A 27816-nucleotide genomic window follows, 5' to 3' on the forward strand; every position below is an offset into this window, starting at 1 on the left:
ATTTGGAATTTAATACCATGTTCTGGAAATAACTGAATTAATATTAAAATAAATATTAATATACATTTAAAAATGCATACAATACCGTATTTAAAACAGTATTTTTGAAAATATTATTTTATTTTATTTTTTAATTTTACAATTTTTAATTTATTTTATTATAAAAATACAAAACACTCATTCATATTATTAGTATTATTAGTAATAATAATAATAATAATATTTAAAAATACCAAGCAGAATAAAACTGTATTTTAGAAATTATTATTTTAATATCTTAAAATATTTAAAAATAGCACATTTTTAAATTTGTCTTTTCAGATTAAAAATAAATAAATAAATAAGTACCTTAAAATTTTCATATACATCATGATGTAAAGTGTATTGTTATTGATCAACATTTTCGATCATGTATTTCTTCATACAGCACACCCCTAGACGACATGCATGAATGGAAGTGTTGTTCTCAGAGTTCTCAAACGCAGCTCATCCAGAACAGTGTGAAGCAGTGTGTGACGGCGAGTGTCAGACCTGAGCGTGTGTGAATCCCAGCATGGGCTCCAGCATGGCCACTTTCTTCCTGTACTGGAGCGCGTTCAGAGCGCAATAATACTGCATGGCGGCCTGATGCTGCTTCCTGCGGGAGTACGCCACCTCTCTCACCACCTCGGCTTTAACCTGTCCACACACACATCTAACTCAGTGCTGGACTCTCTCACACCACCTCGGCTTTAACCTGTCCACACACACATCTAACTCAGTGCTGGACTCTCTCTCACCACCTCGGCTTTAACCTGTCCACACACACATCTAACTCAGTGCTGGACTCTCTCACACCACCTCGGCTTTAACCTGTCCACACACACATCTAACTCAGTGCTGGACTCTCTCACACCACCTCGGCTTTAACCTGTCCACACACACATCTAACTCAGTGCTGGACTCTCTCACACCACCTCGGCTTTAACCTGTCCACACACACATCTAACTCAGTGCTGGACTCTCTCACATAACAGATGCGCATTTACATCAATATTCACCTTTTCATTCTCTCTCTTCTTAGGTAAACGACTGTACTTCACCATGGCAGCTTCATGCTCTGGAGAGATAAAGAGAGACAGAATGTAATGTGATTTTCATTCAGCATATTCTATACATTCTATCATCCACTAATAATAAATAAAGAGAAATTATTAACTTCATACCGTCACTGGCAATGCCGAATATCTCCTTCAGTGTGCTGATCTCTGAAAGCAAATTCATCACAGCTTTTTAACATTTTTGGTTGAGGTCAGATAGTCTGACACTTCACTGGATCATATCATCGAAAACACGATTTTCACTTTTGAAAAACATAAAAATACATACAAAATGTATTTAAATAAATACATATAAGAGACTTAAAGGTACGGTAAACTTCAGAGGGATGGTGAAAATACTCATGAAATTATTGAAGAAACATTGATTGAGATATTGATTGAGATTTAAAGAAAATTTTATATTTTATAAATATTTTTATAAAATAAATATATTTATTTTATAAATATTTATTATATATATTTTTTTATAACAAAAAAAGCAGAAAAATATTTTTATTTGTCTGCTTAAAATTTAATGTGATAAAATAGACACCAATGTTCAAGAAATAACTGAATTAATATCAAAATTAATTTAAATACAAGGGAAAAAAGTGTTTTTGAGATTGTTATTTTAATAAGTGTAATATACACAATATAAACATTTTATTATTAAAAAACAAATGGTCCACTTTTGGAAATAACTGAATTAATATTAAAATAAATTAAAATATATTAAATTCAATTTTTTTTTTTTTATTAAAATTTAAAAATATATAAAAATGCATTATATTGTAAATAAAAACGCTGCAACAGTGAAGAGCATGATCTCTGAAGCGAGTGTCGCACCTGTAAGGTCCTTCTCTCTGAACCGCACCATGGGAAACACCATCTTATCAGCGATCTGTGTGGCCAACTCATTGTGCAGAGAGTTCAGCTAGAGAGAAAATAAAATAGATTTGTTATTCAAATATCAATGTTATTCAAATATTAATAAAACATTACTGTGGTGTGTTTTGACAGTAATGTCACACTGATTTGTTGCCGCTTTACTTTGTAATCTGAATAATATGAACTTAAATCCTGCAGTATTTGAGGCAAATGATGAAGGTCATGTGATCTCGCTGAAGGTCATATGATCAGGTGATCTCACCATCTTGGCAAACATCAAACACCCAGCATGAGAGAAACAGCCCACACCAGCTGCCACACGACTGATGGACTCGTTCTGACAGAGACACACACACACACACACACACACCGCAGGAATCTCCTCACCTCTTCCACGCTTTTGGCGAAGTGCTGTAAAGTGTTGATCACCTCTTCATCGCCTTTCGCCAGAGCAAAATTCTGCACTCACAAACCATCATGACAGATTTATTGATAACTCATCTGATATTCAGACGTTCCCAGAACTCATCGCGGCTGCTAATGCACCGCTGTCGTTTAAAAGCGCTCACCTGCTTCTCATACTCCAAGAGCTGTTTAGAAAGCTGTTCGGTCGCCAGAGCCATTTCATTCTGCGAACAGGAAACCCAGTTAGTCAGAGGGAGAGTCAGAGCCAGCACCAGTTAGTTTGCATGGGGATCTTTCTGAGGAAACAAGCTTTTAAAGGGCTTATTTTATTGATTTGTATTATAGAAAATTATAAATATTTACATGAGTAATATACATAAATATTTATTTTTAACTATGTTCATACCATTTTTATAAGCCAAACAGAAGATAATTATGTATAATCCAAAAATATAGATAATATGTATGAATCCATGCAGGATTTATGAGCATAAATTCAGACTTTTAACTATACACTCAGGATTTGCATTTACATATTCAGGATTAATAACTATATATACAAACCTATAACTATATTCTGATTTTTCTATGTATTCATGGTTTACATTTATTTTGAGTTATATTCAGATTTACATCCATACATTTACATTTATATATTCAGATATGCATATTTATATTCAGATTTGCCTCTTTATATTCTGATTTGCATTTATATATTCTGAGTAATAACTACATATTCAGATTTAAAAATAAATATTTATAAATTCACATTTACATACTTAGAATTGCAACTTTATATTCAGGGTTTATAAATATGTATGAAGATTTCATATAATTATTTCCTGTTTGGACCTTCATAAAATTTATTTACATTTAATGATTCAGAGTTTGCAATACATTTAAAGGGTTAGTTCACCCAAAAAATGAAAATGATAATTTCAGAGGTCACTCTTCCGCTGGAACTAGACTCGCGTATGGCAGTTTCCGGAAGTCAGTCATTATAGTTTATAAAGTTATAAATATGGATATTTTTCATACAAAAATGTGGTTTTTTTGGCCTTCAAAAACTCAGGCTCTATTCTTTCCCGTTATAAAGCTTGGAAGAGCCAGGATATTTTTTATTTAACTCTGATTGTGTTTCATATACACCTAGGATGGCTTGAGTGTGAGTGAATTATGGGATAATTTTCATTTTTGGGTGAACTAACTCTTTGACATTTATAATGCGGCATATTTCCAAGTATAACAGCATAATCAGTGGAAAAATAACGCAGGGTTGGACTTTGAGTTAGGATTTGATTGGATTGTAGATGCTGTGATACTATTGGTTATTATTTTCTCCCCGCCCCTGAGGCCTTGATGACATCAGCAGAAAAGAAAATCAGTTTCAGTTGCAAACTTTTTTCTTTAAAATACCATGCACTGATAAATCGTGATCAATAAACAGAATATTTATTTAGATATAGTAAATTTCGATTTCCTAACATGTGTGTGTACCTGTGCTCCAAACACTCTCTGCATAGACTGGAGCAGCTGGTTTGTGTAGTTAGTGAGCGTGCCTGCATCCTCTTCAAACACACTGAGCAAGGACCGCGTCTGCCACAGAAAACACACGGTATGTGTTAAATGTGCTGAGCATGCGTGCAGCGTGAAGCATGCTGGGTGTATCCACAGGTGTGTTCTGTCAGGGATCAGGACTGACTTCTGGGTGTGTTTCCAATGCAAACAAAGCGACTGGCCGGGCGGAGCAGCTGTGGGTTCATAATCTCAAACAGAGCATTATGGGGTATGACTCAGACACATAACTTGTGCGTATAAAGTAAATTTATAGTTCACTGAGAGTATCACAAGTATGTGGGAACGGCTTCACGGTTTGAACTGCAATAACATAGCATGCGAATTAGGCCTAATTATGATTTTTGCATAGCTAATAATAATCAAAACCGGTTGCAAGACTGTACACGTCAATGTTTTTTGTGTGTTTCACCTTATGTCTCTGATCATTTGTTGTTGTTTCTGATCTGCCAGTGATGTCTCAGTACTGATACCGGTAACACTTTATTTTACAGTGTCCTTGTTACATGTACTTACCATAGTATTAACAGTAAATTATGCATCATTTCATGCAACTAACCCTCAACCAAATCCTAATCCTAACCCTATAGTAAGTACATACATGTAGTTACTTAATATTACTCAGTACTTAAAAATATAATTACACTGTAACAATGACACCTTAAAATAAAGTTTAACCTTGACACCATATGATAGATCTGATACAGCATAGCCTATGTGATCTAATGTGTCAGGATCAGACTTTTGTGGGTTTTACCTACTAAAAAACATCTCACTCCTCCCATAAAGGCCCCTCCATTCACAACTCCACTGCCAGCAAAACATTTACAGCTTTAAAGCACCAAAGCCGAGAATTAGACGCGCGTTTGTAGCGTCAGACGTATGTTTGACGCGCGTCTATCATTTATAAACATATGATCAACATACGTGCAGGATGTGTCTCGCGTCTCATCTATGGCTCTTATCTGGGAATAAAACACTTTGAATAATAAAGTATGCAAGCAGTTATATAAACTTAACGAGCTGAGGGGATCCTCTACTTAACCGTGCACTTAAATTGATGTTTTATTTAGATTAGCTCGCACATATGCTCTGCGACCAGCGACATACGAGCGTCTCGACAGCCGCATCATCAGTTTTGCAACGCAAAACGCACAAAACCGAACAGTTATGAGTGCTAAAACATTGACCAAAGATCCAGGATACAAATGTTTACCTGCGGACTGTCCTGCAGGGCCTCCTCGAGTAATAATTTGTGGTGTACGGCAGGCATCTTTCGCGTCGGAGACAGTGAGAATGGAATAAAAGGACGAGGACTACATTTCCCAGCATGCAGCTGCTCAAATACGAACCGGAACTGCTTTGGTTGCATGCTGGGAAAAGCAGTCCTCTTTACTGGGGATTGACTCTGCTTCAAAAATACACCTGAATAAAGCATAATAATAATGATAAATTATATTGTCATTAAAAACGAGGTGGAACTCAAAACAAATATAAAGTGTAGTTTTTTGGGGTTGAAAAGTTTCCTGACTTCTATCCCACAATACCCTCTGCTGGACTACACTGGTATATTGTCACTTTTTGAAAATACCATTTTATTTGTATTCCTTTTGTACAATTAAGGTTTATTTAGGGTTTATATAGCCTACATAAGTTTTTCATTCAGTAAAAAAAAAATTATTACATTTTAAATCAGTTCTGCATTTACAGTATTTTCATGATCTATGTTTTTCATTAAGATTATGACATAATTCTCAGTTCACAATAGTCCTAATGAACTCCTAATAGAAACTCCCATTCTGTCCAGAGTTTGATCATGTGCCACAGATCATCAGAAAGTTCAGTCGAGGATGGGAGACTCGAGCGGCCCCTGAGAGGCTCCTACTGCTGTCATAACAAACATCTCTTTGTGAACACCTCAAGGCTAAGCGCTCGTGATCCCAGACCTTTAAACCCAGAAACCAACATCTGTGTGTCCACCATTTGTCATCAGCCTAGTCCAAACTATATCTTACTAGAATTCCTAAAAAAGGAGACAGACAAACAGATAGATGACAGATAGACAGACAGATAGATCTAATTAATTTTATTACATATTTATTCACTTTAATAATAAATATGTTTATTATTAATTCTTGCTTTTTACAGTTTCTGACCTGTGATTTGTTTTAAATTATTTTTTATTATAAACATAAATCATTTATAATAAATATAATTAAGTCTTTTGATTAATTGTATTACATTATAGCTTGCTTTTTATTGTTTTGGTTGCATTTTGATTTCGTTAAAATTGCCATATATTTTCTTAATACATTATAAATGTAAATTATTTTCAATTTTATTAAATTTGTATTGATTTTTATTTATTTATTCATTTTAATAATATTTTCTCATTATTTACTTGCGTTTACTTTTAATAGGCTATTATATTTATTTATTTTTATATATTTACATGCTGTTATATGCAAGTTTTTTACTTATTTGTACGAGCATGCCTGTTTGGACGGAGTTCCACTGGAGGCTGGCCACACCCCCTTCTGTTACCACGGCAACTCTATCAGGGTGGAGGAGAGGACGAATCATGTGAGGCTCTGGCATCTCTCTCTCTCTCTCTCTCTCTCTCTCTCTCTCTCTCTCTGCAGAATGATCGAGGCTGCGTTCAAGGGAGCTCGTGCATCACATCAGCGCCGTCCTTCACTCATCCGTCCTCCAAAGCAGACACGGAAGAAAACTGTGTGTTCATGCCAAAATGGGATGTGGAAATTCCTCTGCCACAAGCACGACAGCAGGAGGTGAGTGAGTGTGTGTGTGTGTGTGTGTGTGTGTAGCCTAGGTGTGTGTCTGTGGCTCACTTACTCGCGCGCTGCTTTTTATCAATGGACGTGTCATGTTGTGGATTCTAGCGCGTGCGCGTGCCGTCGGATGTTTAATTTAGCGCTCTGTTTTGTCCTCAAACACTTGATTTCTGGAGGTTAAAGTTCGTGTGGGAGCCTGATGAAGTCTCGTACCTGCGGGGACCTCGTGTCCTCCTCGGTTATTAGCAGAGGCGGATGTGGAGGAATGTTCCGTTAGTCTCAGGTGAAGGATCTGATCATCAGTCATGGAGATTTCATCCCTCACGTCTAATATGTATTCAGGTCAGATCTGAGCTTATAGACTTGATGAAGAGAGCGTGTGTGAGCGGCGCGCGCTGGAAAGAAAAACCAGAGATCTCTTTTGCATCTCAATCGTTTCTATCCTCTTCTCTAGAGGTTTAGAAGAAAAAACCTTTCAACCAAAGTCTGAATCAAAAGTCAGAGATCTCAATATGAACTCAAATATTTGTAATTATTGGCATCAATGTTTCCATGAAGAACCTTTAACATCCACCTTTCAATTGCTCAAAATGTACTTTATAGTGGAAAAAAAGAATCTTTAGATTATTAAAATGGTTCTTTTAAGAACTGTTCACTGACTGCCTCGGTGGAAAAGGGGGATGAAAGGTTCTTCTAGGGATTAAAAAAAAACTTATGGAACCTTTATAGCTTTGTACTCTTACTTTTTGTGTCTTTTTCAGGAGAAACAACATTTATATTTAGCTGAAACATAGCTGAGAACACCATTATGTGTCCTGAGCTATGAAAGAGCAATATTTGAGCAATAAATGTTACATGAACAAGCCTGGACGTGAGATGATTCAGCTGTCAATGAATTTAAATGTGCAGAGAATTTAATTTCAAAATGCTTCATTGGTAATCAGCATTTCTCATTGAAATGCAAACTGGATACAAGAAGAGTGTAACAGCTATGCTCTGTTTTATTATCATGATGTTTTGGCTTCCCTGTTTGCCTTACACAGTTAGTTTCCCTGGTTGTTAATTAGTTCCCACACCTGGGTTTCAGGGATCTGTGCTGAATTGGTTTGCATCTTACCTTAAGGACAGAACTTTTTCTGTTTATTTGGGGAAATGTTTCTCATCTCGTGTTCTGCAGGGCTCTATTCTGGGTCCTCTTCTTTTTGCCTTATATATGCTTCCACTCGCTCATATTATTCAGAAACACAATTCATCATATCATCTTTATGCCGACGACACTCAGCTTTATTTTTTCTGTTAAAATCAACAATGCTTTTGAGTCTAATCTGTTTGCATTTCTTAAAGACATAATATTATGGATGGACTTACAGTAAAATAATGATAAAAACAATTAAAGAATTGTTTTTGGCCCAACAGCTCTGTTCTTTCAGTTAAGATCAATTGCTAAAATCAAGATGCTTTCTATGAAGGACCTTGAGACTGCAATTCATGCTTTTATAACATCAAGATTGGATTACTGTAATTCACTCTATCTGGGTTTGCCTAAATCATCTCTGAAACGGTTGCAATTGGACCAAAATGCGGCATCCAGACTACTGTGTCTGGCACTAGAAAACACAAGCACATTACTCCAGCACTCGCCATGTTGATTTTTAGATTCTGCTCTTTGTTTTTAAAGTTTTACAGTGTATTTGTAATCTCCTCAATCTGCATATTACCTCTAGATTTCTTCGGCCTTCTAGTCAATTTCTCCTCTCAGTCCCTCGTTCACATTTTTAAGGTGACTTGGCTTTTGCTGCGGCCGCTCTTCTGGAATAGTCTTCTATTTCTATGTTTAAATCCTCTTTGAAGACCCATTTTTATTCTTTATGCTTTAATTCTGTTTGAGGGTGTAAAATTTTCATTTGTCTTTAAGCTTGTTATACATTTGTTGTACTGAACTTTGGTTTTAACATGTAGTTTTTAAATGTGCTTTATACATTAATAAACTAAACTAAACTAAACAGCTGTTCCGTTTGACATTGATTACGCTTCTCATGTATTTAGGCAATTTTCCTTACTTCCTTTGTCTGGTAAGGTCAATGTTAATGCGGTTGTGTGTACGTTATCTCCTGGGATCTCCTGGTTGTGATATGGACTTATTATTACAGACTGTTTTTGTTCCCTACTCCTTTTGTTGTGTGCAACCAATAACCATCACTGCAACCAGCCGTGAGAAAAAGAGCCAAACAAAATGAACTTTGCTTAAAAATAGAATTAGCCTGTCCTGAGAGAGAAAATGATGAATGATTGACAGGTGAGATGTCAAAATAGTGGCATCCATCACTACTAAACAGAGAGAATAGAGCCTAAATAATATATATTGCTCAGACGATGTTTTTCAGACCTCTTGAGACTTATTGGAGATCTCAAGTGCCAACTTTATGTTTTTTTCCTAGCAGAAAACATAAAAAAGGACGCATAGTGATTCTATAAAAAGAATGTGGATAAATCACTTGCTCTTGGAAGAATTTGATAAGAAATGTTTGAAATGTTCATACGTAAAATAGAGGTTTCAAATTATGAAGAACCTTCAACATCCATGGAATCTTTCCATTCAAAAGGTTCTTTAGAATTATTTAATTGTTCTTCACACTAAGTAACTGGTTTCACTGAAAGGTTCTTTGGGGAACCCAAAATGGTCCTTCTATGGCATTGCGGATCCGCGGCGAAGTTTATTGAGATCTTTTGAATGCAGACTTTGGTATCTTGGGTTCTTTTTCTAATGAGAAACATCTGAGAAACAGAAGAGTTAATCAAAAGCTTAAAGGGATAGTTCACTTTGAAATTAATTTTTGATATGTTTTAGCTTACCTCAAGGGCATCCAAGATGTAGGTGTCTTTGTTTCCGCAGTAGTTTCAATTTTGATATTTTTAGGTCAAACCGTTCTTGTCTGTCAGTCATATAATGCAGGTCGATGGTCACTGGCTCAAAACACAAGCACAGAGTCCAAATTAAAACAATTCCCCATCGTCCCAATTGAAACAATTCCCCATCATAAGTACACATTGATGGCCTAAGACACGAAACGAGCGGTTTGTGTGAGAAAACGAACAATATTTATATCGTTGTTATCTCTTGAAAACAGCACACGTCTAAATGATCTGACGGCGCGGGCGGGTATAGATGTATACACTAGATGTCGTCGCCTTCGCTACTGCAGTTCATTGGAACGAAACCGTAGCCAAGGCGACATCTATGTATACATCTATACCCGCCCGCGCCGTCAGATCATTTGGACATGTTCTGTGTTACAAGAGGTAAAAACGATATAAATACTGTTCATTTTCTCACACAAACCGCTCGTTTCGTGTCTTAGGCCATCAATGTGTACTTACGATGGGGAATTGTTTAATTGTTTTAATTTGGACTCTGTGCTTGTGTTTTGAGCCAGTGACCATAGACCTGCATTATATGACTGACAGACAAGAACGGTTTGACCTAAAAATATCCAAATTGAAACTACTGCGGAAAAAAAGACACCTACATCTTGGATGCCCTTGAGGTAAGCTAAAACATACCAAAATTTATTTTCAAAGTGAACTATCCCTTTAATTTCTTCTCATTGTTATCTAGAAGAAACAACTGAGCCAGTAAAGAGACTTTTTTTCTTTTATGAATGTGTACTGCCTTTGAGGAGTAAGATGTCAAGATGGAAGGTTGTTTCACGACCCGATACGACTGACCTGGTTTCTTAGCTCGGTTGTCCCGGGGACAAGAAAACACTCAGAGAAAAGCCTTCGGTGAAAGAGTTTTCAGTTTATGCATGAGTCTAAAGTAAATGACTGAATCCTCCAAAACAAAGAGGATAAACACACTTTATGTCAAAACTCCTCAGTTGATTGTCAAAGACTGCTAAGTATTGAGACTTTAATAAAGACGAGTGAGAGAGAGCGAAAGACACTGTACAAATGAACGTTTGTAATCAAAGAATTGAACTGCAGCGCAAGACTGAATAAAACTGCTGGAAACATCACTCTTGTGACCAATAAAATCAATAAAGGCATAGAAAGAACGGAATCTGATAAAAAAAAACTATTCAGTATCGTTCTTCTTCTGTGTGGTTTGTGTGTCCAAAAACAGAGGGATTTTGTTCTCTAAAGATGGTATTATTATACAACATTTTTGCATCAATATTTTTCCCTAGAAGTTCACTTATAAAGTAACTCAAGGTTTCTTCCACTAAAAAAAAATCTAAGTAAAAGATTGCGATTCGCTGAGACACACACACACACACACACACATTTAGTTTTATTTAAATAAAAGGATATATGTATGCATGTATGGATGGATTGGATGGATTGATGGATGGACGTTGTCAGAATGATCCCATACACAAAGAACTGCGGAAATGACTTAAAACGCTGTATTCTGCTGCCAGGCCAGTAGATGGCGATGTCACTTAGTAAAGAAACACACACATGCGCATGACGTCACCTTTTCACATATTCGTGTTTCTGTAGTTTACACTGAGATGATATCGTAAAAAAAAAAAAAAAAGTTGCACCTTGAAACCGCTTTCAAAAAACGCTGTTTTTGCGTAAATGACAGGCTAAAAGTTTTCAGTTTTAAGTTGAAAACGGTGTCGTGTAAACGCCCCTCTACAAACATACTCCAGCATCATCAAACAAACACACAAACAAAAGAACAAAATGAAAAGGTCTCAACTTTCCTGTAGCTCAAACAATAGAGTGTTGGCGTTTGCAATGCCAAGGTCATAGGTTTGATTCCCAGGGAAAGCAAGAACTGATAAGAATGTAAAATGTGTACCTTGAAAAATGCAATGTAAGTTGCTTTGGATAAAAGCGTCTGCCAAATGCATAAAAATGTAAAGTAAGCAAGAAAGGTTTAAGGTTTCATGAAGTTCAAGAGGTTGTTTAATTTTAACAACCTAAATATTCCAGATGTGCATCGCTTTCGTGACGTGTTTTAAAGTCTTGTTTTCCTACAAATAAAAATAGATAAAAGGACAGTCACACTGAAAATGTGGATTTTGAAAAACGGCTTTTAAAGATCTGTTCTCTGTAGTGGAGACAAGCCTCAGAGAATTAAGCATCATCTGTGTGATGTTCAGCTCTTCTGCTCTGTGTTAATGATGTGCCCTTGATTGACAGCAGGGCATGTGTGATTTATGCAATATGTCAGGCTGAAGCTGAAGAGGCCTGTTGACCTCTTGTCAGAGGACACAATTATTAATTTAAAGTGTATATATATATATATATATATATATATATATACATATATATATATATATATATATATATATACATATATATATATATATATATATATATATATATATATATATATATATATATATATATATATATATATATATATATGACTGCTTAATGTTGACCTAAAACATAAATTATTTAAATTATTTAAAAGGTAAATTATACTTTCTTCTTTGTCTTACAGGTCCAGAAGCTGCCAAGGATGTGTGAGTAATTTAATTCTCGACATACCCAAACATACCATATTCACGAATCTGAGCCACAGAATGAATGTCACGACCACTAACATCCGACAGAAATTAATAACAGCACAAATGCGGAGCGCTGAGCTGAATTCATTACTGAACAGCTCAACAAGTACACCGGTATGTGCACAACAAATACACACAGACATATTTCACTGAATCCTGGGGGAGATTCACTTCTGCTAACCGTTCAGCGGCTTTTGTGGTGCACATGGGCCCCCGAGGGTCCGATCGCATGCTAGCCAATCAACAATCATTACCCATCCCCCCTCCACCCCAACGCCTGACACCTCACAGTTTACTGACAGAAACAGCAGACGGCAACCGTGCCATCGGTGGAAAAACGCCTGAGCGTGTTTAGACAGCAGATTTCTGTTATGACATCAGCCTGCTACTTCTTTTTGAAGTGCTTTTAGCATTTAACATCTATAAAAGGATACAGAGGAGCTGAATAAATTCTCACCGTGTGAAATATTTAATGATTTTCCACTCTCGATGCGAGCCGAAATGAACATGGTGTCGCTCACTGTGAGTGAAACAATTTAGCTTGGATTTAGATTGGATTTCATGAGTTAAATATTCAAAATCTCCATAGTGAATTTAGAGAATGTGCATATTTAATTTGATGTGTGAAAATTAAGTAATTTTAACGTCACCATGAAATTCATATTTTTTATGAAATATTGCAGTATTTAATCTAAATAACTGTCCCTCCCTTTTCCAGCGAGATCTTGGCTTCATCCAAAATCATCTGATATTGCACACTTCCTTACTGTATAGTATGTGACAAAAGTAGTATGTCTGAATTCACAGTACTCGTACTAGAGTCTGCAAAAAGTACACGGATGATCTACTACTTCCGATCTACTACTTTACTATCCCATGAGGCAATGGGAGAGGATTTATGAGTGGAAGTGACTGACGCTGGTCTCTTCCCTTTACCTCTGTACAGATAAAACGTTGTCAAAATAATTCCAGGTCAAATACGTGGAAAGATAAATAATTCTGTATTATAAATTTTAAGGCCAGACAAGTAATTTGTTGAGGTCAGTTTGTAAAGAAAGACTACACGCCTGCGCACATATATATTCAAACGCGCATACCTATAGACTAAACACGTAATACGCATGTGCACGCCGTCAGCGTTTTCATAGGTTTGCGTTTTTGAAGTTTGTGCAGAGATAACCTGCATATTTCAAGGTTTGCGTTCTCGAGCCACTAGGCACTGTTTTGTGCAAATGAGCGGGCCGGAGCGCGTTAAAGGGGGGGTGAAATGCTATTTCATGCATACTGAGTTTTTTACACTGTTAAAGAGTTGGATTCCCATGCTAAACATGGACAAAGTTTCAAAAATTAAATTGTACGTTTGAAGGAGTATTTCTGCTCCAAAAATGCTCCTTCTGGTTTGTCACAAGTTTCGGAAAGTTTTTTTTGAGTATGGGCCTGTGTGACGTCAGATGTAGCGGAATTTCCTTATACGGGTCCTAAGGGCACTTCTCCGGAAGGACGCGGGCGCGCGCGCAGCCGTAGACCAGAGCGAGAGAGCGAAAGCAGTACCTCATCAAAGCGCTCTGCTCGGCTTTAGGGAAGTCAATGTCACCAAAGAAGTGTATTTTTGGTTGCCAGGGCAAGACAACCCTGCACAGATTCCCAAAGAACCCGGCGTTAAGGGACCAGTGGATGGAGTTTGTTTTTTCAGAGCATCAACGGAGGTTGTGCAAGACTGTTTGTTCCCTGCATTTCGACGATGATTGTTTTATAAACAAAGCCCAGATCGACGGATTTGCAGATCGTCTAATGCTTAAGGATCGAGCAGTCACAATGATAAAGGTTCGCGGTCGCAGGCGGTGAGTAAAACTGCTTCAAATGTCTCTGTGTGTTGTTAGCTCGACGTGTTAGCACAGCTTTAGCTTCGCCCACACGGCCCGCCTCCAGCCGCTCGTTTTTTCCGGGAAAGACTCGGTACAGCCTATCTTTCTTTTATAAATATAATAAAACTAAAGACTTTTTGGAGATATGAAGGATGCAATACTACTCTATAGGTACTCAAGATTAACAGGAGATTGAGTGAAAATGAGCATTTCACCCCCCCTTTAAGGGTTTTCTGTTGGAACGGTGTTGTGCTAGCGGCCCCTATTTAATAAAGAATGATTTTCGCAACAGAAGTGAATCAATCAATCAAAACTAACTTTAGCTGGACAATAACTTTATTCTAGAGCTGCTATAAAGCCAAAACAATCTCTGTTACTTTAATTAACTATTATCACTGTAAAGCTGCTTTGAAACAATCGATATTGTTAAAAGCGCTATATAAATAAAGGTGACTTGACTGGTTGGTCACATGATAATGACAACATGGCAAATGTAGTACATCCAGATTACATTTATATTACACACATTCATAATATAGGACATACTTTTTTAGCGGTCATTAAGTAATTACTTATTCAAAATAAGTACCTACTCAAGAGAGTATGTGATTTCATTTCGGACGCAGCCCTCTTCTCTTCTCTGATGATGCGTTTACTGTCCTGAGGGCGGGGCAAACCACACCATCCAATCAATTCCTCATGAACAAAATCAAGTCCTGTTCTACATTTCATGGTGAAGGAAAGAAAATGCATTTTCAGTGGACAAAAAACATTTTATTGTGAAAATTGAATGTGCGCTGAAATCTATTGAACAGGCTGTTCAATAGCTATACCTTGCTCTTACTAGAGTCCATCAACATGGTCTTGAGCGGAAAACTGCTTCTGAATACGGTATGTTTTGATGAGTCTTTTGTGAGGCATCTTTTTGAGCAGAAAGGAAACACTGACATAAAATCCTACAGAGTACATGAGAGAGCATGTATTGAAATCTGACAGATGTGTCTCACAGAGATGGCTTCATCTTTATTCTCTTGATGCAGGACAGAAGAACCGTTACCAGATGATGAGAAACGAAGGTTAGACGGTCTTTTGAAAACATGATAATACATACGAAACTATAGAAACATCTATATGAGACTGAATCAGGATCATAATAATGGATGTATAGCGTGTGAGATCTGACTGTGTGTTGTGCAGGAACTATGGAGGAGTGTATGTGGGCCTTCCTGCAGATCTGACCGCAGTCGCTGGCAGCCAATCAAAATCCACACGTAAAGGTGAGGAGGACATTCAAAGAAAGACTAAGAGACCTTTAAAGAACGGTAATGACAGTATATTCTGTTTGTCTTGGTCTTTTGTCAAACATTTGCTTCTGCTGTAATTAGTTGCTGTAATGTTGAATGTGTGCTTTTCAATAACAACTAATATAGAGTGCTGGCCAAAATTATTAGAACGGTAGGATTTTTTTATGTTTTAAAAGAAGTCTCTTCTGCTCACCAAGGCTTCATTTATTTGATCTAAAATACAGCAAAAACAATAATTATGTTGTAAAATATTTTTACAATTTAAAATAACTGTTTTCTTTTTGAATATATTTTAATTTATAATTTAATTTATTTCTGTGATCAAATCTGAATTTTAGCATCATTACTCCAGTCTTCAGTGTCACATGATCATTCAGAAATCATTCTAATATGATGATTTGATGCTCAAGAAACATTTATTATTATTATCAATGTTGAAAACAGTTGTGTACAATTTCTTTTCAGGATTCTTTGATGAATATAAAGTTAAAAAGAACAGTATTTATCTGAAATAGAAAGCTTTTGCAATATCATAAATGTCTATACTGTCACTTTTGATCAATCTAATGCATCCTTTCTGAATAAAATTATTAATTTCTTTAATTTCTTTCCAAAAGAAAAACTCTTACTGACCCCAAAACTTTTGAACGGTAGTGATAATGTTGCAAATGCTTTCTATTTCAGATAAATTCTGTTCTTTTGAACCTTCTATTCATCAAAAATTCCTGAAAAAAGAAATTGTATACAACTGTTTTCAACATTTATAATAATAATAAATGTTTCTTGAGCATCAAATCATCATATTAGAATGATTTCTGAAGGATCATGTGAGTTATGATGCTTAAAATATATTCAAATAGAAAACAGTTATTTTAAATTGTAAAAATATTTCACAATATTTCTGTTTTTGCTGTATTTTGGGTCAAATAAATTAAGCCTTGGTGAGCAGAAGAGACTTCTTTTAAAACGTTAAAAAATCTTACTGTTCTAATAATTTTGGCCAGCACTGTATAGATATATATTATTTTTTATATACACATACACATACACACAGATTGGACAGACAGACAGACAGACAGACAGACAGACAGACAGACAGACAGACAGACAGACAGACAGACAGACAGACAGACAGACAGACAGACAGACAGACAGACAGACAGACAGATAGATAGATAGATAGATAGATGTCACTGAGTTAGTCACTGATTTGATTGTGGGACAAGCTCGGTACATGACCATCGTGAACTATCTCTGTAAAGTAGCCTACCATATAAAAGTAATAGACTTCTGAAGCCTTTATTTTATGAATAGAGAGCAATTTAATTAGTTATTTCACTGAAAAAAACATTTGTTTCTCTATAATGCATCTGGCTTTATGCAGCCATATACATCAACAGACAACAATATAATAACTAATGTTACCTTTTAGGCTATAATGCATAGGGGAAAAGCATGATGAAAGACCTCACGAAAACACAGTCGTGATGAAGGTCTATAATGGCTGGTTATTACCCATAATAACCCTGTGTAAAAGGAGGCAGCGTGCGAGAGGAACAGACTGCGGTATTACATTTAGATTACACAGCACAACATTACCGCACAGCTCCAGAGAGACTTCACATTAAATTACTGCTTAAAAACAAGTTTAATCTTTATCTGGAGAACAGTCCCTCGACGAGTCTGTAAAAAAAAAAAAAAAATGTATTTAGTGTCATTAAAGGGAGAGTTCAACCAAAAATGAAAATGTCTGCCGTCAACTGTCTGGATACCAGCATTCTTCAGAATAACTGCTTTTGTGAACAGTCGTGCTGGTTCTCAGAACAGAGCTTAATAATACTAACACTTACTATTCTATATCTATTATATAAAAAAATCCTTGCTACGTGTGCTGTGCTGGTCTAGCTGAGACTGGTCACGACATTTGCACATTGTTGCCCTATTGTTGATTTGACTGCTTCTATTGCTCTCGCTTTGGATAAAAGCGTCTGCTAAATGATTAAATGTACATGTATTAAGAGTCAAAAAGTGTGTGTGTGTGTGTGTGTGTGTGTGTGTGTGTGTGTGTGTGTGTGTGTGTGTGTGTGTGTGTGCATTTCTGACCTGTCACCTTCTCCTTAATAACTTGTTTAAACCTGCCCAGAGAAGAAAGCATGCACACTTTAGTGCATGAGTTTTCCAATTAGTGGTATCTGTTGAAGCTCAAGCCAAATTTAATTGTCAGATCGCTCTGGCTGTGATATATACTAACAGCTTTTTCCTTCTTTGGCAGACTGACAGCAGATCACATGAAACTACAAAGCTACGGCCTCTTTAGAATTCAAGCTCTGCAGTCGCTGATTTACAACGGATATTAAGATATTTAAGGATTGAGCCGTTTTTTTTTTGGGAAAAGAAACCAGAACCACTTCGGAATGACATCACCGTGACATCATACTGGCTGGCGTACAGAAGGGTTCTGTTTGGAACACTGAGCATTATTGTGACTCTGAATGTAGACACTGTTGCCATGGTAACCGTCGACCCCCTGACCTCATGCTCCTCACATCCTGGTATTTTGGATTCACCATGGTAGGGCATTACCAGACACGATCAACTGTATGTTTCTGCAATAACAAGACTTTTCTGAATCTATTCCTTCTGACTTTTATTAGACGCATTAATTAGATAAAAGGATGGCGTAAGTTTAACCGGTTCTGACTCGACCCGCTCCAAGCGGGATTCGAACCGGCGTCTCCAGCATGGGAGGCCAGGGGTGTAGTGAGGTTTACACACACAGCTCATACTAGCTTGCCTCCGTTACACTCATCCCCTAAACCTCACTCCCATCCGGGTCACGGCACCAAATGTAACCAGTCCTACTTGACCTGCTCTGAGCAGGATTTGACCCGGCGTCTCCGGCACGGGAGGCGCGCGCACTAACAAGGACGCTAAACACCGCTTACTGGATTGCTTCCGTTAAGTATTTTACATATGTAAGCATGAAAACATAACAACTTAGTCAAAAATGTTTAGCACTTAACATGACTTAACAAGAGCTGTTGACATGACTACTAAATGGAAATAATGACATTAATATATAATGTAGTTTTCTTATACACTTTGATAGTCACATCACTATTGCAATTAACACATCTATTAATAGAATTTACTAATCAAAGAGTTCTTATATTTATTCTATTTCAGGTTATTGACCTGTGATTGTACCAATTTTTTGTGACTGATATGAATTCTGTATTTGAAATAAATAAATAAAAAATGAGATTTTAAGAAATTGAATTGGTGTCTGCATCTGGAAAATAATAGTCTATTTGTATCTACATTCTTAAAAATAAGGGTGCCAAGACAAACTAAAAACAGTTTTCACAGCGATGCATTGGAAGGTTTATTTGGGGTTTACAAAGTACTTTTTAAATGTCCCATTGACGTTTATTTAAACTCTTATTTTTTAGAGTGTAAAGTTCCTTGCACACTGAAGTCCGAAATTTTCAGTAGCACCTCAATGCAGTACACGAGATCCGGGGGGCGGAGTTGGATCCAGATATAAGGGGTGGAGATTGGTAGGTTTAGGGGTGGGTTTAGGGATTAAGGGGTGGAGATGGGTAGGTTTAGGTATATGTAAGGTGGGAGGAGTTGGATCTGGATCCGACTCCTCCCCGTGGATTTCATGTTCCGCAGTGAGGACCATCTCGAAAATTGAGATGGTCCTCAATGCAGAGCATAAAATCCGGGGGGAGGAGTCGGATCTAGATCCAACTCCTCCCACCTTACATACCTAAACCTACCAATCTCCACCCCCTGATCCCTAAACCCACCCCTAAACCTACCCATCTCCACCCCTAAACCTACCAATCTCCACCCCTTATATAAGATCCGACTCCTCCCCCCGGATCTTATGTACTGCATTGAGGTGCTACTGCGAAAATTTCGCATGCGTTTTTTCGTATTCGTGAATATTCGTGGTTCGGTGGCTCTAAATTGTCAAAACACCATTCAAAATGCTTGCTACGGACGCGAAAAACGCAGAAAATCGAACCTGATTCGATTTTTTTTTTTTGACGGACGAAAGTTTCGGAGGCAGTGTGCAAGCGTGATTGACATAACGTGAGGTCGTATTTATTTTTTAACGTGCGAAAATTTCGGATGCGAATTTCGGACTCAGTGTGCAAGGGCCTTAAATGGAAATATATTTGGCTGTGTAAGGTGGTTGAGTTGAGCTACACAGCCGTTCAAAAGTTTGAGGTCCGTACGATAAAAAAAAAAGTAAAAAAAAAGAAATGAATAGGCTACTTTTATTTAGCAAGAATGCATTAAGTTAATAAATGGTCACAAGCCGGGTTTCCATTACAGATTTGCACAAAACATTCGCGATATTTTCTAAATGTCGATAAAAAACGATTGTAAAATGACGCCATTTCCATTAACCGATGTTTTGCGACTAAAACTTATTTTTTTCCTCTCGCGATAAGTCATTCCAAAAATCACGGCAATTGATGTTGGTAGGTTTACGGAAATCCCAGCCTCTGCACTAGCCATTATTTTTAATGGAAGGAGACTTAAGCGTGTTATCCAAGCATTAATGGCGAGGAAAGCCCTTTATACTTAGGAGCGCCACGTGTTTCTGGGTGTTTCTTCCTCATATCTGCTTCAACGCCTTGATACATTTTTGATAAAGTTTTGGAAATATTCCCTTTTCGAATTGCCTGAAAAACTACCTCATGTGAGCATAAAAACTTTACTGTTTCCATTGGGTGTATTTTCAATTTGCACAATTTGAAGGGTAATGGAAATGCTATGACTACAACAAAAATATAACTGATGTAGCCTAACTATGTAGATCTTGTAAAACTATGTAAACCTTACTGACCCAAAACTTTGGAACGGACCGGAATATTGTATCTTTGGCGACTGATGTTCTTGATGTTTCATAGGTTCTTCAGGTCAGTATTTTGATTTCTAAGTTCTTCAAAACACCAGCACATGATGGTTTACAAAAGCACTAGACTAAAAAGTTTTTAGTAGACGTTTTAAATGGCATTAGGCTGTAAATCCCTTTTGTTTCTAACTGGAATGTTTATTTTAGGAATATTACAATATACAAATTACAAGCATTTTACAAACAATTACAAGAATTACAAGGATAAATCATTCATAATAAAAACTGCAATATTCTATAAAAAAATACATTTTCAATTTTGATTTCATGGTGACTTTTAGATATAACTGAATGTGTTTAGGTGAATGTCCCACATGATGGGCTTTTTGACATAATTGTGTGTGTATTTGACCATTCAAGCTCAAAAAGGCACAAAAGAGATAGAGAAATAGCAAAATCTCTTCTTAAAAAGAACTTCATAACTAAATATTTTCCCAAATAATATTTTACACATATTTATAATATTTATTTTTCACAGTATAAATGAGGTATTTACACATAAAAATATATAACTGCCTTTTCAATTTTGGGATGGGGGTCCATGGCATCTAAAAGATTGAAAACCCCTGATCTAAAGCATGTACTGACAGCGTTTCAGGCCAAAAACACACTGAAACTATAATATATGCATTCATTTTTAGATTACTCTCCTTCCTGATTGTACCTGAAAATGATGATGAGCTTCAGTTTTGTAGTGTGCTCGTCTTTACGGTCTTTACGCACGTACTCTGAGTTACGTGATCAGACACACACTCTCAATCTCATTACCCACTCTGCATCTGTCTGCCTGTTAGTCATCAGCTGTAATTGTTCTCTTCAGATCTCGATCGCAGATCAGCGACTCCGATGCCAGCGGTGACAGATGTGCTGTATGCAGAAAACACAAATAACCTGTGGAGACACATGTGGGGGAATCAGAAGTTGATAAAACCAGGCCTAAAACAAAACAGAGGTCAAATGTGAAGGTCATACCATGGAGGATCATTGAGGGTCCCACTTGTCGCAGAGTCTGGGACAATATTCCAGTGGTTTTAGCAAGTGAGGAAAGCTTGTTGTTACTTACACAGCCACCAGATGTCACCGTTGCACAGCGAAAGTCTAACATCTACTTACAATTGCTAAATGCTAAATGTTTTTAAAACAAATAAAAAAAAATCTCTAAAAACTCATCTAATGGCACATAAGAGTGTTTGGAAGAATAAATGGATGAATTTAGCAACTTTAGCAGTTAATTCCAGGCATAAATAACAAGGCTGCCATGTCTAATTTGATATTGCTAATTGCTAGAATTAGCTTAAAATTTTTTAGAAAGCTTAAAAAAAAATAAAAACAGAATATATTATTTCATGTGCTATGTGACCAAAGAGTTCACTGTAGGAATAAATATGAACCATACATTCATATAGGAAAACAAGTATGAAATGGACACCTGCTTGGCTAATCATGACTAGCTGGACTGAGATAGCCTACATGAGTCACATCGTGCTTCCCAAAACCAACAGCAAAAGAGACTGAGGTTCTGCCCAGTTTATATGTTTGAAAGGTTACAGATTTGTTCACAAGTTAGCTATTCATGTTGAACAAATCACACAAGTTGACTAGTCCACACGGCACTTGTTAGCTGGTCAGCTAGGTGACAAGTGCCCAAAACACATAAATACCATCAGAGAAGATCATACTGAATAGTGAAAATCAGTTTGATGGCCAGTTAAGACCAACAAACTACCTAAGGCTGGTTTAATACGTTTTTGTTAGTGGGACAAGGCTTTACTGATCAAAGATAGGCACACTAGCCTGTAGTGTGTGTGTGTGTGTGTGTGTGTGTGTGTGTTTTAGAAGTACACTCACACATAGCAGTATAGTAAATCTCAACTGCTTGATTGTTTATAGCATGACAAAATGTTATATCATCGCCCAGCTCTAATATACTAAATGCGACTTTGAAGATATAAAGATTAACATTATGATTATCTGTAAAGCTGCTTTGAAACTATGTGTACTCTATATGTGTGCTATATAAATAAAACTGACTTGACTTGACACATCAAATGGTGTCTCTTTTAAAATAAATCGTTAGTGATTTTTTCTGGAATTAATTATCTGTTGGAATTAAAATGTAGCTTAAAAGGTCTCACCCCAATCAACTGTACTAATCTCAAACCAGTGATTAAGAACGACATCTTTAACACTAGGAGATCAACAGCAGTGTGCAGGAAAGGTTAGAAATGAATAAAACATCAGAAAAGTAAAGTTCCAAACCAGCGAATCACCAAAATCAGAGAACAACTGAACAGAGAGACCGGATCGGATTCCCCTGTAACCGAACTCGGCCTGAGACTGATTGGGATTGGGATTTTGATGGGACTTCTTTTCATGGCACTGCCCCATAACTCACCTCTGATTCGTGATATTATCTCCATACACTGCCCTTGTCAACCTCTGAGTGTCACGCTTTGGTCTAATGGAAGACCCCCACCCCACCCCCCTCTTATATGCTTCCCATTACGGCTGAAAGACCGTTGAGGCGGTCCCTCGCAACATGTGGTTTTATTTAGAGCAGGTGAAACAATGCAAGAAAATAGATCCGTCATTCACTGCATTCCAGGGTCAGGAGAGAGCAGCGTTAAATCATGGAAAGACTAATCCTGGAAAGATTGTGGCTTTATGGTGGTGCCATGTAAAACTCTGTAGGGGTCTAAAAGTGCATCGTCCCATTGCTGGCATGACTGTTACGGTCATGTGGAGCGAGATGGAGTTCGCTCTCGCCGCATCCACCAACCAGGTGTTTCCACTCAGATCTCTGAAGAACAGCCTAATTTGATTTGGAGAGTTTAGAGGGTGTTTTGCGGCCCTTTATGTAGAACTTAAACGCTACAAGCGATGTGTTTGATTGGCCATTTTGAGGTTCCAAATTGGACTTCCAGTCATTCTAGAACATATAACTGAAAAATATATATATTTAGTGAGAAAAAGACAAAATATTAACAATGCACTAGCAATATTATTCAAAAAATGTAATAATCATGTTAAATGTTGGGGATTGAATGTTTAAATTAATGTTATTTATTAGTAGTAGTAGTATTAGTTTTATAAGAATGCAAATGTAATCCAAAATGTTATATAAGAATGAAACATGAATATACCGTACATAAAAAAGTATACACGTATATATATATATACTGTATATATTAGTGCCGTCAAATCAATTAATTGTGATTTCCCATCTCACATGAAAGTTTGTAAAAAAAAATTGCGTGTCTGTGTATGTGTATATATATATATATATATATATATATATATATATATATATATACTGTATATGCAAACTTTTATGTTAGATGCGATTAATCGATTTGACAGCACACACACACACATACACACACACATACTGTATATATATGCACGTTTTGTATTTACTAAAACAGACTAAAATTACTGAATACAATTAACAAGAAATATTGGCTAAATGATGTAAAAGGACCAAAATTATGGCTAAAACAAATAAAAACTCTTGAAATGAAGACTGCATGTTGAATGCTGAATGAGGGCCCTTGATATGTTAACACGAGGCTTCCAGCAGTAACTTCATTAAAGGTCATGTGTTCTGTGGCCTTATGTATCCCTCCTCCAGAGACCGTGTAAATATTTTACATGCACAGAAACCTGGGATAAAAGAGCATAGCATTTGACCTCCGAAGATCTGCCTCCAATTGGGTTAGCTGTTTACCTCTTGTTTGTGAATTCCACATCAACCTGGACTGCATTCAGTTATCACAGTGATTAGCATTCTGCTAACAGGGTTTGAGTTGCTAACCTCTTCCGTATGAGCAGCATAATGAGAAACACAAAGGTGGTTTTAACAAGAGCGCTGCCAAAACCAACCCGAAGGTTTAAAAATGTGGCCGCTCGCTTTCCAACGACTTCTAAAAGCAGCGGCGTCTCCTAATGCACAATCCCAGCTCCTTTATTTAGAGCTACTCCTGTAAAAGTAGAAATTACGGTTAGCATTAATTTGTTCTGCAGTTTGTTTTCTCTCTAAGCTAATGAACAAGAGGAGTACAACTGTTTCCCTTCAAAAATGGTGCCACTTCTTTTCTTTTTCAACTTTTCCATCTCATTAAGGAGCGGGCGAGGTACGAATGGAGAAAGCGCAGGAGCTATTTTCGGGAAATGTGTTTTTCTAAGATCATGAATGGCTGAGCGCTTTGACCGCTGATTGGAGCTGATATCAGGAAACAGATCATTAAAGGCCATTAAACTCGCATCCCGCGAATGATTACTCAAATGAACGGCACAGGCTATTTTACGGTTAAACATTTCTCTCTCATTCTACATTATGTTTCATTGCACAGTGCAGTAAATAGCTCTTTAACCACATTCCCGCCTGGTCATCTCATCATCTAAATTCAACTGCTGTTGGCACAATCTGCACCAAATGAGTTTTCCTTGGTACCAAAACTTAATTGTAGATCGCAGTGCTACTCCAAACAATCCAAGTAGTTCATTTTGACTCCTGTGACCTAGTGTTCTATCAACAGGATGCCGCTGGAATTCCACAACTTCAATTTATTAACCAAGGTCATGTAGATGCCAATCATCTTCAGATGATGGCCATTTAAAAAAATTGTACTAAAGGGGTGTACACGTGATTCTTCATTTCCTGAAGTGTAACGAGGCCTGCGGTTTGGACCGGAGCCAGTTCCGCTGATGGTTTACGCCTCTGCGGGGCAAGACCCATTAGGAAGCTAATGGCCTGAGTCCCTCAGGAAGGATAACTGGTATCTGCAATCAGGCCTGATTTTTATTCCCTGTGTTTAAAGAGTTAATTACATGTCCCGCATCAGGCAGGCTGCTGTAAGCCTTGGGGTTTGGCATTGATTAATGAGAGCCTTAAAATAAGGCTCCGGTTTCACCAGCAGCTTGTAATACAGTCCAATTTAATTGGGTTGGTGAATTTACAGCACGTTTCCTGCAAATTGCATCGTATTTAGTTCTGCTACGGCTACAATATAAACACAACACCAAGCATGCCATTTGTAAACTTCATCACTTTTGGGACTCTTAAAAGATACGCCAGATCCTGCTACCAATGCCAACAATCATGGACTAAAAGTAGCGATGCTACTAACTTCTTTTTAAGCATGAGAATACATCAAAAATGTTACAAGCTAATTTTTCCAACAAGTAGCGTCTAGTATTTCCCAGTGAAACAATAACAATATATAGCACGTTCCTAGTATATTTTTTACTCCCAATAGCCTTTCTTTCAGGATTTTACACTTTACTCTTTCCCTGCCAGCGTAAAACAAAAACAAAACTGATTTATTCTGGCTTCATGCATTCTTATTTAATCAACATTTGAATAAGTTTCATAAAAAAGCAACATTTTGAGCAAAAAGCTGAGAAAATCGTGTCCATCAAAACAAAACCAGTCCATCAACACCCCCAAAGCTTCACAGTCCTATACCTCGTCCTGGGTCGACTTTTCATTTGGTAACGTTTGGCAGTTTTCGATTTATATGCTTGATGATCACATTATTTTACATTTGCATTTGCTTACATAATTATGCAATTGCTTGTTTCTGCTTCTTTTTCGCCTGTGTTCTACTCAAGAAGATGCGTAACAGCGCCCCCTACCATATAACAGTGAGAACAAAAAGCCGGAAAATTCCAGCAATGGCGGCGACAGATTGCTACTATTCAGATGGCCTGAAAGCTAATACACATGGACGAAAAACATGGGATTCTAAATGGCATTAATGTTATTTAGCTGAAAGCAACATGTTATTTAAAGTAGTTAAACTACAGTCCGGCTATTTGAAAGGATATTTCAAATATTTTAAATAATGAGTAGCTTTTAGCTTGGCAAACTAAATTTTCAAAGTAGCTTCTCCAACACTGAAAGCTGCATAGATGCTCTGGTCAAACAACATCTTTGCTTGTTTTCACTTTTAACATTTCTCTTGAATGAAACACTGATTTTCTTTCCCATAACTCTGTTACACCATCAGATTTCCCAGTAAACACTAGCCTTAGGATTTGGATCAGTCAGGGTTAGGGTAAGTTAGGTTTTGGCTAGGTCATTTAACTTCAATTAATCAATGACTTCACAATCAAAGAAATCAAAATTTAGAGCTAAAAATATGAATGTTAGGACCAAAAATATTATTCAGCATCTTGAATAAATTTTGCCGCAATTCAGATCAAACATTGATATCATTAATCAGTGCTTTAAACCATCCAAAGTACAGATGTCAGTGAAATATGTGAATAATATCTGGGAACGATTAAACTCAACTGCATCAAAAGAGAATATCCCGTTTGATTTTTTTTCTCCAATTTTGACCATCTTTGTTTCCAGACTTTGGTATATGACCTGGAAAAAAGAGAAATCAATCGATCTTGTTTAATTAGTGCATGTCGCTTTTATGAGCAGTCAAGAATAATCAACTGGAACTACTAAGTGAGCATCAAGCTAAGATCCTTTTTTGTGGCTCGTTGTAGGAAATGAGTCCCAGAGGAAAGACGGCCCCATTGATTGATGTATTGCGTTTTTCAATCTGTTCGTTGAAAAAGCTGTATATTCCTATTTAATTTTACACACATACTTCAGGAAGTGCACTGTTCAAATGAGCACCATTTCACTACTTTGATGCTATCATCACAGTGTCAACAAAGATTTGTCTTTCATTCAGTCGTTTCCTGTGTCTAATTCCCGTCTCTTAGATCTCCACTGTAATCACATACAAATACATTATGTTAATGCACAACAGATACCAAGATAACCAAATCTGGTTGCACAGAGCAATTTCGGTGGACAGACATCCATGCAAACAATATGTTTAATGGCATCCGACTGCCAAAATGGATTATAATTTGCCTAGCAGATTTTAAAAAAAAGAGTGAAGAAATCTGCTACACCTACACTGAAAGAAGCACCAAAACCATGTATAAAACCAGAACATGATTTAGACATGGGCTCTTTTTACTGCCTAGCCTGAGCCACCTAGTACACCCTACCAGCAACACCCTAGGATCCACCCAAAACCATAACAACAACCAGGAAAACCCTAGCAATGCTCTAGCAACCACCCAAGAATAGTCTAGCCATGCCTTATAAACAAACAACCACCCTGAACACCTTATGTCAAAGCAACCATCCAGAACACCGTAGCAATAATTAGGGTCACCACCCAAAACATCCTAGCAACGTTCTAGCAACTATCCAGAACAGACTAGCAATGCCATATAAACAACCTAAAACACCCTAGAAACTATTCAGAACAACTGAGTAACTGAACTACCACAGTAGTAACTGCCAAGCAAGAACTTAGAAACCACCCAGTATACCATGGCAAATGCTTTGTTGGTATCAACCATTCAGTAACAACCTTGCAACAATACAAAACCCTAACAAGATCAATGTTATGTATTACTTCCT

General features: G+C 37.0%; 2 protein-coding genes across 2 annotated transcripts; one reads left to right on the forward strand and one right to left on the reverse strand.

Annotated features, from left to right (window-relative positions):
* Positions 1-525: 525 nt before the first annotated feature.
* On the reverse strand, positions 526-5244 carry appl2 (adaptor protein, phosphotyrosine interaction, PH domain and leucine zipper containing 2; the record flags this gene model as incomplete). The annotated part of the gene is made up of 8 exons (XM_081355998.1): positions 5164-5244; positions 3870-3968; positions 2537-2596; positions 2355-2426; positions 1926-2013; positions 1206-1247; positions 1041-1099; positions 526-678 (listed from the first exon to the last, which is right to left on the reverse strand). The coding sequence occupies exons 1-8, from the start codon at positions 5218-5220 to the stop codon at positions 526-528; spliced, it is 630 nt and encodes a 209-aa protein (XP_081212124.1). The 5' UTR covers positions 5221-5244.
* A 1452-nt stretch (positions 5245-6696) lies between these two features.
* c25h12orf75 (chromosome 25 C12orf75 homolog) lies at positions 6697-17745 on the forward strand (the record flags this gene model as incomplete). Its single annotated transcript, XM_081355735.1, has 4 exons — positions 6697-6743; positions 15176-15211; positions 15333-15412; positions 17712-17745. The coding sequence occupies 4 exons, from the start codon at positions 6697-6699 to the stop codon at positions 17714-17716; spliced, it is 168 nt and encodes a 55-aa protein (XP_081211861.1). The 3' UTR covers positions 17717-17745.
* Positions 17746-27816: the final 10071 nt, after the last annotated feature.

The sequence above is a fragment of the Scardinius erythrophthalmus genome (assembly GCF_964197995.2).
Source record: "Scardinius erythrophthalmus genome assembly, chromosome: 24".
Taxonomy (NCBI): Eukaryota; Metazoa; Chordata; class Actinopteri; order Cypriniformes; family Leuciscidae; genus Scardinius; species Scardinius erythrophthalmus.